Here is a 12,813-nt window from a genome sequence, read left to right on the forward strand (position 1 = left end):
AATATCAAAAAATATAGTAGCAAGTTTCTCAGATAAAGGCTTCATTTCTCAAATATATATGAGGAATTGTGTAAGTTTTTTTTTAAATTGAGCCATTCCCAAAATAAAGGTCAAAAGATATTAATAGGCAATTTTCACAAGAAATCAAAACTTTCTAGTCACATGAAAATACACTCTAAATCCCTAAGCATAAGATGCTTGTCCTTTGTTTTAAAAGGGACAGGATGGTATCTTAACATGCCCAAATTAGATCACTATTGATTAGAGAAAGGCAAATGAAAACATCTTTGAGGTACCATCTTACCCCTATGAGAAATGGCAAATGCTGAAGAGGATAAAGAAAAGTAGATACATTAATGAACTGTACATCAAATAGTTAAGTAACATTGTGGAGAATAATTCTGAACTATAAAGGGTTATAAAACTGCGTGTCCTTTGATCCAAAAATAGTACTAGGAAATTTGTATCACAAAGAGATCAAAGGAAAAGAAAAAGAACTTATGTATATTTTTAAAAATTGTAGCAACTCTTTTTATGGTGGCAAGAATTAGAAATGAACGTCTTGCTCATCATTTGGGAGATGGTTGAACAAGCTGTGGCATATGATTGCAATGGAATACTATTGTGGTATAAAAAATGATGAGGGCAATGGTTTCAGAAAGACATGGCAAGACCTATACAAACTGATGCAAAGTGAAGTGAGCAGAACCAAGAGTACAATTTCACAGTAATAAAAACGTCCTAACGATGAAGGGCTTGGCTCCTCTTATCAATACAATGATCAAAGATCATTCCAAAGGATACCCTATGAAAAAATTCTATCTACTTCTAAAGAGAATATATGGAATATATATTCTGAGTGCAAATTAAAGTATAATTTTCTATTATTCTTTTTTGCAATATGGCTAATATGAAAATATGTTTTATATGATTTCACTTTTATAATTGATACATATTGCTTGCCTTTTAGTGGGTGGAGGAGAGTTGAGAAGAGAGTGAGAGAACCTGGAACTCAAAATTTAAAAAGAAACGAACGCTAAAAACCATGATAAAATAAATTTGAAAAAGACAAAATGGCACACCTGAAATTGCCAGTGTCTCAGAAGTAAGAGACCAGAACAGAAATAAAGGCAGTGGTAGAAATGACAAAAATTACACTTTGGCCTTACGTCAAGTAAAAGTTATTATAATTCCCTCCCTCCTTGTCTTTCTCTCTCAAAGGATTTAAGTAGGTTGCATTCTTCAGGTATTTGTTTTTATAAAAAACTAATTTTCAGAAACATAGAAACATTTAGAGAATTAGGGAATGTTAGATCACATTGTATAGCACAAATATTTTTGAGTTGGGAAACAGAATCACCAAGTTAAAAGTGCCTTGAACAGTCAGATAGATGGCAGTCTCAAGATTTGAAAACAATCCTGCTCCTAGGCAGTAATGTATGATGCTTTCTCAAAGAAAGATCTTTAAGTGTTGTGAGCACAGCTCATCATTTATTTATATACAGCTTGACAACGAGCAATGAAAGAAATAAAGATACTGATGTGATCTAGTTCCAAATGACTCCTAAATCTTTTCCACAGTGCAGCTTTCATTTCTTTGATTATCTATAGGTAACACAGATACATTATGCAAATGCAAACCATATCTTAGTTTTACTTATATGAAATCTTACCACTTCTATCTGCAGCTCCTCCTCTCATAATTCTAGCCACAATGATTGCTCCAGTATGTTCATCCTTTTTAATGGTAGCTCCCTAAAAAAACAACCAAAAAAATAGGGAAGGGGGAGATAAAGGGAAAAAAATCTTAAAATAATTTAATCTGTATAGAAAAAACTAAAAGAATGTAAAGAAAAATTATAGACTATGTTAGAGATAAGAAATGCTTATTATTAAAAGGATAACAACCATGACATTAATTTTATTTTTATTATTTAAAAATTTTAATAACAAATTTCCACAGAAGTTTCCCAAAGTTATATGATCCAAATTGTCACCCCCCACCTTCCAGAGCTGTCAATCAATTCAATCTGGGTTATACATGTATTGGCAGGCAAAACATATTTCCGCATTATTAATTCTTGTAAGTGAATATACCCAAATAAACAAGTGATAAATCATATGCTTCCATCTGCATTTCTACTCCAGCAGTGCTTTCTCTGGAGGGGGATAGCATTGTTTTTCATAAGTCCCTCAGAATTGTTCTGGATTGAATTGAATTACTGTTAGTAGCAAAATCTATCACATTTGATCATTCCACAATATTGCTACTGCTGTGCACAATGCTGTACTGGTTCTGCTTATTTCACTCATATCACTTATTTCACACTTTCGAGCTCTTTCTGAAATCATCCTGTTCATCATTCTTTATAGCACAATAGTATTCCACAATTTGTTCAGCCATTCTCCAGTTTAAGCACATTCCTTTAGTTTCCAATTTTTTGCCATCACAAAAAAAGTGCAGCTATAAATATTTATGTACAAAGAGGTCCTTTCCCATTTTTTTTTCTTGTTAGCAAAAAATACCTAGTAGAGGTAAGTTAAAAGAATAAAGAGAGGGATATATATGTTCTTCTTTCTTTGTATCTCCTACTATGCTATCTCCCTATAGATCTTCCTTCTAGATATTAGAGGATGGCTGGTATATAGATCTTAGGGATAGTATGAATGGAGGGATCAGGTGCCCAAAGCTTAAGCCAGTTACAGTTGGTGAAGGAGGAACACCCACTCCTCTCACAATAGCTATTGATTTGATCTATCCTTCATGGACTAATGCAGAGTGAAATGAACAGAACCAAGAGAACATTGTACACAGTAACAACAATATTGTGGAATAATCAACTGTAACAGACCTAGTTATTCTTAGCAATATAATGATCTAGGACAATTCAGAGGGACTTGGGAAGAAGAATGCTATCCACCTCCAGAGAAAGAACTGTGGGACTTGAAAATGCAAATGAAAGCATATGATTTTTCAATTGTTTAGGGTTTTATGGGTTTATGTTAGGGGGTTTTGATTTTATAAGATAACTCACAAAAATGAACAATATGGAAATGTTTTGCATGATAATACATGTATAATCTAGTTCAAATTGTCTGGCAGCACCAGGAGGAGAAAGGAAAGGGAAAGGGAGGGAGGGAAATAAGTTAAATCATATAACTTGGGAAAATTTGTGTGGAAATGTGTTACATGTAATTGGTAAAAATAAATATATAAGTATTTTTAAAACAAGACAATTCCAAAGGTTTAATTATGAAAAATGCTACTAGAAATAAAAATGATGCACCAGATCTGCGTGCATATTGATGTATTTTTTTGCATATTCTTAGTTTCTTGTTTTTATTGTATGAGGGTTTTTTTTGGCAGTATGGGTAATTTGGAGTTATGTTTTATACAGCTACACATGTGTGTGCATGTGTGATATTGCTTACCTTCTGGAAGGAGAGAATATGAAACTCAAAAATATTCTAAATTAATTTTTAAAATGTTTAGAAAATATATTCCTTTAAAATTTCATCTTATTAAAATTTATTAATCTTCTAGCCTGTTAAGATTGTTTTGAAATCTGATTTCAACATTCAGTATATTTATCTTTTTAATTTTTGTATTGTTTACACACTTAAAAAGCATGCCATTTCTGCTTTTATCCAAAACATTTATAAAAATTATAAACAACACAAGGATTAATACAGACATCTGAGACATTTTACTTGAGATTTGCTTTCAAGTTGACTTGGACCCTTCAATGATTTAATTCTTGAGTTCAAACTAAAACTTACTCTGAATTCATGTAACTGTACTATCATTTAGACCAAATCTCTATATCTCTTCCACAAGAAAGGTATTAGAGACTTTGTCAAATGCTTTGCCTAAATATAAGCATATTATATCTACAGTATTCCCCTACTTTCTCATGATAGTTGCACTGTGAAAAAAATAAGTGAAATCACACTGGCATGATCCATTCCAGATAATGCCATGCTGGCTTGATGATTATCACCTGAAAAAGTATTAAAGGCTTATTAACTTGTCAGGCATTCATTATGCTAGATGTTAGTAACACAAAAATTAAAATGCAACAATCCCTGAACTGGTGAGCTATAATTCTTTTGGGTGAAATATGATAATCTGAACATATAATCATGATGACAGTACGTATAATGGGTGAACATGGCTAGAATGCAGACTACATCAAGGGAAATAATATGTAATAAGCCAGGAAAGGTAGATTAAGAATCAGATTATGAAGGACATTAAATTGCCATAAAGAGGATTTGATCATTTAACCAATTTACTTTTTGAACAGTGAAGTGATAAATTCAGACTTGTCATAACACTGAGACAATTAAGTGAAGAATAAACTTAAAGGGAGAGACTTGAGGCAAGAACCTACTGTAATCGTCTAGGTGAGAGGCAATGAGGGCTTGGATTAATGTGGTGGCTATATAAAATGAGAGCTTCCTTTTTATAGTAATTACTTTAAATTTTTATCCTCAAGATATTCTTGTGACATTAGAAAGTTGGGTGATGTTATGTCTATCCTTATCCACAGTATAGTTTACAAATGAGGACAATGGATGTTTACTGGAGCCTAGAATAAGGAAGGTATACGATTCCTTTAGCCCAGGGCTAATACCATAATACTCAGCTACTGTCCATTCAGAGGAAGACTCATAAGTTGAGATGATAACAAAATATGACATGACAGATGGGTTACTCAAGCGTCTTCTTAAGACCACTATACACAAAGGGTAATAATAGTGTCTACTATTCTTATGCTTTAGAATCAAGTAACTTCTTAGCTGGTCTAGGATTATTCTAATTTTCTGTCATGAGGAAGAGAAAACTTTCACAGAGCACGTTTTTCAACATTCTTATTTTATGGAGCAAAAGCAAAGTCTGGATGCTCACAGGCTAATGAAACTACTGGTTTGTAAGAACAACACATACTAGCAGCTTTTTTTTTTTTTTTTTTTTTTTTTTTTTGGCAAGGAAATCTTGAAAAGGCATCCAAAAAACCAGCAAGGGATTGGAAAAGTCATCCATACTGCATCAGTTCTGAAATACTGCCCTTAGGTGGGGTAGAATTCACACCATAGTAGAATGTGGGATTTTTCTAAAATTTGCCAATAATCACATTTCTATAATTAAAAAACAGGTACAATGAAACATAAAAGGCCTTGCTTGACTCTTCTAATAGACATATTTGTATGTGTGGAATGCATTTCTGTGGAATGTATTTCTGACATAAGTAAATTTGGTTACATTAATAGTAAGAAACAAGTTGGCAGGAACACTATTACTGTGGCACAGAGTTTAGAGCACTGGGCTTGGAATCTATTAGACCTAAGTCCAAATCTTGCCTCAGTCACTTGCTAGCTTTGTGGCCCTAAGCAAGTCTTTCAAACTCCCTCAGTCTTTTTCTTCATTTGTAATTTAGGAATAACTGTAGCACCTACTTTCAAGGATTATTATGAAACTCAAATGAAATATCCTAGGTAAAGCACTTTGCAAACCTTAAGTTGCTATGTAAATGTTAGGTATTATTATTTGGCACATAATTGGATCAACAAAAGATCTAAATGAACATCAAAAGCAAATTTTAAAAAGCAAATGAGATGCTTTTCATTAGATCAACAATTTAATCTGGGCTCAAGTCAGTATGGAACAGAAAATCTACTACTCTGACTGAAAAAAACCTGCTAATAGTTAATCCATAACAGTATGATATGACCCCATAATACTAAGGGTCAAAGCATATAACTGTTACTATCTCTGGTGTTACTTTTCTATCTATTACATTAATTACACTAATAGAGTTGTCAGACTTCTAAAAATATTAAATACCTGGAAAAAGAGCCTGATAGAAAAGAAAATAAAATTGAAGCAATTTTTAGGGAATTTTAATGGACAATTATATTATCATTTACTAGTATGCCACCATCGCAAACTATAAAAGCTATTCTAAAAATAAAATAGAAGCTATTATGTCAGATGGCTATGAGGTTCCAAAAAGATCTTGATAAATCAGAACATCCTCTTACCATCTTCAATAAGTTTAGTACTTGACTCATGGTCATTCTCAACCTCCTCATTACAACCTTCATACTAAGAGATTTCAGCATACTGACTGATCATCCCTAAACATTGTAACCTCCCAACTCTTCAGCTAATTCACTGAGCAAGCCCTTTCCTTCACTGCACCTTGGCACCGCCTAGACACAGCCAGCCAAATCTTTGATCTTGCCATCACCCCACAAATGAGCCATTACTATGTGCATGAACTCTGAAATTCCCTTATGTGATCACAATCTATTTTTACTCTACCTCTCTTTCTGCCTGGCACCACCAAATCCTGTTTATAATTCTCCATTTCTTTTCCAGGTCATCACCCCTACACTAGCTGGACTCTCTTGCCTTCATGATCTTGACCTCTTGTTGCAACAGTCCAACTCTATAATGGTTTTGTATGTTGAATCTCTTGCCCACTTACATCTTGCCATGCCAAACCTCAGCCTTGCATTACTCCCTTATCTGCTGTCTGCTCCTATTCCCAAGTTGCCTGAACAATGCTGGCTGTTCTTCCAGATACTGGAGTGATCTGCCATTTCCTTTTCTAGCTCATTTTACAGATGAGGAAACTGAGGTTTACACTGTATTGCTGTATATTTTTTATATACTTAAAAAATAATTCTGAGAAGGGGTCCATACACTTTCTAGACTGCCAATTTGATCTAGGTAGGCTGAGATGTGGATAATTTTGGGCCTCTGAACTACATTTCCCAAGAGCCCACTGGATTTCTGTCATTACACACTGACATAGACAGGGGGATAAAATTGAGGGATCTAGCATGGCTAGCTCTCTTTCCTTCCAATGGCGGGTTGGAGCTGGGAACGTGGGCTGTTTGAACAAGTACATTAGCCACGAGCACATAGTTTTATTTCTAACTTATTTCTTTCTTTACTTCTAGTGATTATTAATAAATCTTATAAAAACATAATATTTAAAGTTATTATTTTATATTCATATTAATTTTTACAATGGTGGCAACCACTGAAGTTGGAGTAAGAATTCTAAATTTTTTAAGATGAATTTTGCAAAGCCACGTTTCTCCTGCCATGGCTTTTCACTCTCCCCCACACCCAAGAACTCCAGAAGAACTCCAAACTTTCTCCAAAGCTGCTGCCCTGCTCCTGCCATTTTTGGTTTTTATTTTTTCTCTTTTTCCCATTTTCCCTGGCCACCTGGCTGCTTTCATTTGAGGGGCTTTTCTGGAAGCTCTTGGCCAAAAGGGAAAAGCCACTTCTCTTGCTGATCCTCTTGGCTTCTGATTCAGCCACCTATCCCTGCGGTTTCACCGGCTGCCCTGTCCACCCCACCCTGGAAGCGAAGACTCCTGCTGCTAACTCCCAGCCGCCTGTTTTTGCCATTTCTGTTCCTGATCCTGTGGATCCTGCTGCTGTTGCTGATTGTTGCTGCTGAATCTTTTGAATACAAGCTGGGAAGTTTTAAGTATAAATCCCTTCACCCTCCAAGCCCCACCCCCCATGTGGGTTTTCAAGCCTGCTCTAGCTGCTTTTCTAGCCCCTACCCTAGTTAAGTTTCCATGCTCTGCCAGTGGGGGAGGGGACTGAGATAATTACCGCAAAGGGGAAGGGGAAGGAAGGTTACTCCTCAAAACAGGAAATAGGGGGCAGCTGGGTAGCTCAGTGGATTGAGAGCCAGGTCTAGAGACGGGAGGTCCTAGGTTCAAATCTGGCCTCAGACACTTCCCAGCTGTGTGACCTTGGGCAAGTCACTTGACCCCCATTGCCTACCCTTCTTCCACCAAGGAACTAATACACAGAAGTTAAGGGTTTAAAAATATTAAAAACAAACAAACAAAAAAAAGAACAGGAAATAGATTTGCAAGCATAGCTCACTCTATGAAAGAGTAGTACACTACCTATTTCAAACAGCTCCTAGTTTTAAGACATTTTTTCTTTCTACTATACCTAAGTGCACTGATCCATGCAATTAGCTTGAATGGTCCTGAGATTCAGGGGAGAGATTCATCTCCCTACACTCGCTGGCCATTTGGGTCTGCCCAACAATTTTATGAGATTTATCCACACTATGCCCAGTGGGTGTATAGGGATCTTATGAATCCTATTTAATAATGGGTTTGTTTGCTATTGTCAATAATTGGGATATTGTGAATTTCTGTACTTTCCTTGAATGTGCATTATCTACTATATTACTGTTTTTATAAATCTGTTTCATTGTGAAAAATCATTTGTACTCATATAGTGACTCATGGCCAAGTTAAAAAAGGAAATGGATCTCATTTTGGGGTGAGAAACCTTTGTATTCTACCTTTTCTTGGCTGACACAGTGTGTCACTGATTATAAGCTATATATTTTTTATTTTTAAAGTATTTTTATTACTTTTTCAATATAGTATTTGAGTACTTTGAAGTACATATAATTAATATTAATGCTTTTTTGATTTTGCAGTAATATAAATTTAAAATATATTTGTTCTAATATTAATGCATACCCAAAAAGCTTTAGAGTATAGAATAATGCCATTGATTGTTTAAAAAAAATAATTATGGGATTTTGCTTCTGATTTGCCAATGATTCTGTCTGATTCTAGAGGAAGAGAATACAAAAAGGAGCCATTGCACAGAGCTAACATAGTGCCTAGTGTTGTGAGGAAGATTAGTTGGTAATTAATTATTAAGGTTGGACCTAGCAGGAAGGGCTTGAGCATTCCAAGATGGAATGAAGGAGCAGGAAGTAGGGCTTGTTCTCTGAGAGAGATTCCATTAAGTGGTTGGCACAAACTGTTGCTAGCCCTGGAGATCTCAGAATTAAGGACACCCTGCATCCTGATTCCCTGGGATCCTGAAGGGTGGAGGTTTCAGCAAGTGGACAAGACCTGCAGAGCAGCACCAAGTGGAGGAGGAGTTTGGATTCTGGTGGACAGCATCTCAAGCACACTCTCTCTACTTGGATACCATGGACCACCTTGGCTTTTGACATCCTGTGATCATCTGTGAATTACCGTGAGGACCCTCAAAGCCACCCTCAGGCCTTTAGCTGTGCTGGTCAAACCTGGCTGGAACCAGATTTGAAGCAGCCTCCCAGAGACTCCAGTGCTGTTCCTTTGGGCCCTGCCTGCTTAGATCACTAAGATTAGAGAAGTCAAGTCCTCCCCTTGCCCTGTGGTTTTGCCCTTTAGGTTTTAGTATAGAATTCCCTATCCTACCTTTATTTAGTTAAACATAATTAAGACTGTTAAAACCTTTTACCTTGCCTGCTGGTTTCAAAGACTCTGGCCTAGTGGTGAGCTGGGTGACAATTGGCCAACAGCCATTCTTGACAGTTAGCAGCAGCTTAGCTGTGTACTCTGGTCTCCCTATCCTGGTCCTGTCTCTCCTTCAACCCAGTGTGTGTGTACCCACAACCATTTAGGTTATATTTAACAACCCTGGTGCCCATCAATCTTTTTACACTAGAAAGTACAAAGGTCAAAAAGACCAACCAATACCAATGGGATTAATTTTGAGTCAAGATAAGAGGATATGAACTTGTTTGGGGTTAGAGATTATGGCTATTTTGACATATGTCAGAGGTAGGACTTCCTCTGAACCCCATCAAGCACCTCACTTTGGCTGCCATCCTGGTTCCCATAATCTAGTCCCTTTTCTGTCTTTCATGGTGTGGCAAACTTTCTGAAGTCCTAGCTACTCATTGGTTAAATGCATAATTATGTAAATCACTTTAATTGGGCTCTGACTCAAGAACCTGTTATAGTTTTATTTTTCCTTTTACTTATATTTTTTAGACATATGACTTTGATATTTTATATTTCATCCACAAGTTTTTTCTCTTTTATTTAGATTTTTTTATATTTTTGATTTTCTTTTTACATTTGATTCATATACTTCATAACTTAGCCATGCATCCCTGAGTGATCCCTGTATTTGTCACCATCCTCCTCAGGGAGGGGAATGTGTTATTATTCTCCTCAGGGGGGACTATGTTATTGTTGTGAACTTTGATTTGAATTTGAGCAATTTTAGGATAAGAAAATTGCTACCTCCCAGAATCCAGAAGGCAAACTATTTGGAGAAGGCACCATGAAGATGTCTGCAGAAACCTATGCTGCATCAAGAAGATCCAGAATGAACTTTGAGATGTACTGAAATTGAACGGTGGGGGGTTGAATGCATTTGTTTTCAATGTACACTCTTATGCTGAAGGGGACTGCCCCCTAATTGGCTTTTTGTTAATGAGCCTAGCAATCAATGCTTTTGTTCTCTTTTCCTTCTATCCTTAAATTAATTTAAAAGTTGGTTATGTTTATAAGATCTATCAGAAAGACCAGTCTTCCTTGGATCTCAGGGCGGGATGTGTTATTGGAAATTTGGGGCCTTTGAACTACATTTCCCAAGAGCCCACTGGCTTTCTGTCCTTATGCACAGACGTAGATGGGGGATAAAATTGAGGGATCTAGCATGACTAGCTCTCTTTCCTTCTGATGGCGGCTTGGAGCTGGGAACGCGGGCTGTTTGAACAGGCAGATTAGCCTTGGGTACGTGGTTTTATTTTGTTACTTATTTCTTTCTTTACTTCTAGTGATTATTAATAAATCTTATAAAAACATAATATTTTTAAAGTTATTATTTTATATTCATTTTAATTTTTACAGGCCCTAATATATAACAGATACTCACCAAAGACTAAAAACAGGGAAGAATGAATTGGGAGTTGCCTGCTGCATTACATCCAATGACTATGTCCTATGGTTGCCTCCTTGGTTCACCTTGCTTCCCAGATGAACTATCCATAATGGTTTTGTTTGGCTGTCTCATTCTCTATAAGTTATTATTCTGGATGATTCCCCCCCCCTTTATACCTTTCCATGTATATTTTACATTTTTTGGTAGAAAATTATGTCTTATATAGTCTTGACAGTGAAGAAGGAGGTAATTACTTTTCAATTATGTCAACTAATGACTTAAGGGAAAAAAGCCAAATCATGTGATGAAAAGTGATTAAAAGGATTACCTCTGCCTCCTGGGGTCTTTGTTTAGTTACAGAATTTCACTACATTCTAACTTTTCTTATATTTATTCCTCTACAAAAAAAAGTTAAAGGAAAGCAAAGGCCTTCTGGTAGTAAATACAGGGTTTCCTCTACAAACATATTGCCATGAAAATTTAGACAATTAATTTTACAGGTTAAAAAAATTAAAATGTGCAGTCATTTGTTCTTAAGGAATATTCATAGGATTCTGGATCTAGAGTTGCATGGGGGCTCAATAGCCATATAGTCCAAACCCATCATTTCAGAGGAAAAAAATGAGACCTGAAGCACCTTAAATGACTCACTCCTTGTCAGATAGCATCAGAGACTGGATTTCAAGCCCAGAGGCTATGACACCAGAGCCAATGCCACTTCCAAAATATGATATGTTCTAATACAAAACTTCCGTCTTTACACATTTAGTGATATTGCTGGCTTAAAGTGATAGACTCAGAAAGTTATATGTCAGTCTTCCATTTTTTTTTTTCATTAAGACTAAAACAGCCAATTTTTGCTCATTATATTAGGTTTTTCTTTAAATAATTTCTCTTAAGGGAAAATTTTAAGTTAAAATCTTTGACATTCTGATGTATTGTAATAAATTCTCAACCAAAAAAATAATTAACTATACTAATCAAAATTATAAAAGACCAAAGTGGTACAATTTACATGTAATTTCCTTTTTTTTCACACAGTTAAACTTTTAATTGTATTCTGTTTGGACTCAATAATAAAACAAACTTCTTACTGATCTATCAAAATCAACGAAGAGACAACATATTTAACATGTCTTAAACCAGTCTATTCTGTATATCTATAACATAAAGGCACCATTCCATTAGTGGTGGCAATACAGTAACAACTGAAAATTTTTAAGCATTTAGTTCCTTTTATCAATGCCATTATCAATATAGTACCCTAACATATAGAATTCTCTCTACAGAACTGATAAAGTAGAGTACAAATTTAGGATGTGCTAACTTCAGATGCACATTTTCGAAATTGTAAGTAATCCTGAGATTCTCCACTGGGCCATCTTTAGGTAATTTGTCAAATTCATTCATTATTAAATGAGCTACATTCAAGTAAAATTCTGTATATATAGCACAGTACTGGCAAAAAGTATTTCTGGGGGCAGCTGCCCTAAAAAATTTACCTCAAGACTATTCAAGGCACATATTTTTCCCAAAACCTGCTCTTAACTGCTGTTAATGCAGTTTTAAAAAATCCATCTGGATGAATACATTTTTAGTCATATTTAAAGAAAATTATACTCACTATACATGTTTTTCCTTGTAAGAGCACAAATAAGGAATAAAGCTCATTTGCCACAAACATCTACTTCACAAAAAGTTGTCTGTAGGGATGAGGGGTTGTTATTTTTTTTTTTTAATCACAGAAATGTAAATTGATTCTGATAAATTCATCATTATACATTTTGCAGTGCTGGAATAAATTTAAAAGTAATAGTTACATTTGTTTTAAACCCTTATATTCCATCTTAGAAAGAATATTGTGTATTGGTTCCAAGGCAGAAGGGACTAGGCTAGAGAGATTAAGTGACTTGCCCAGGGTCACACAGTTAGGAAAGGTCTGAGACCAGAACTGAACTCAGGACTTTCTGTCTCTAAAGCCTGACTCTCAATCCACTAAGCCATATAGTTGCTCACTGATGGTTACATTTAATCATTTAATGCCATTACTAATTTATTCTAAATAGTTTTTTTAAGAAATC

At 35.4% G+C, this 12,813-nt stretch overlaps 1 protein-coding gene across 1 annotated transcript in view; it reads right to left on the bottom strand.

Annotated features, from left to right (window-relative positions):
* MPP7 (MAGUK p55 scaffold protein 7) overlaps positions 1 to 12,813 on the bottom strand; it is a 177,537-nt gene that overhangs the window by 66,540 nt on the left and 98,184 nt on the right. Inside the window, exon 7 of the mRNA XM_044678939.1 lies at positions 1,674 to 1,755. Coding sequence (XP_044534874.1) covers positions 1,674 to 1,755 — 82 coding nt within the window. The remainder of the gene's footprint in view (positions 1 to 1,673; positions 1,756 to 12,813) is intronic.

Source organism: Gracilinanus agilis, chromosome 5 (genome assembly GCF_016433145.1).
Source record: "Gracilinanus agilis isolate LMUSP501 chromosome 5, AgileGrace, whole genome shotgun sequence".
Classification (NCBI taxonomy): domain Eukaryota; kingdom Metazoa; phylum Chordata; class Mammalia; order Didelphimorphia; family Didelphidae; genus Gracilinanus; species Gracilinanus agilis.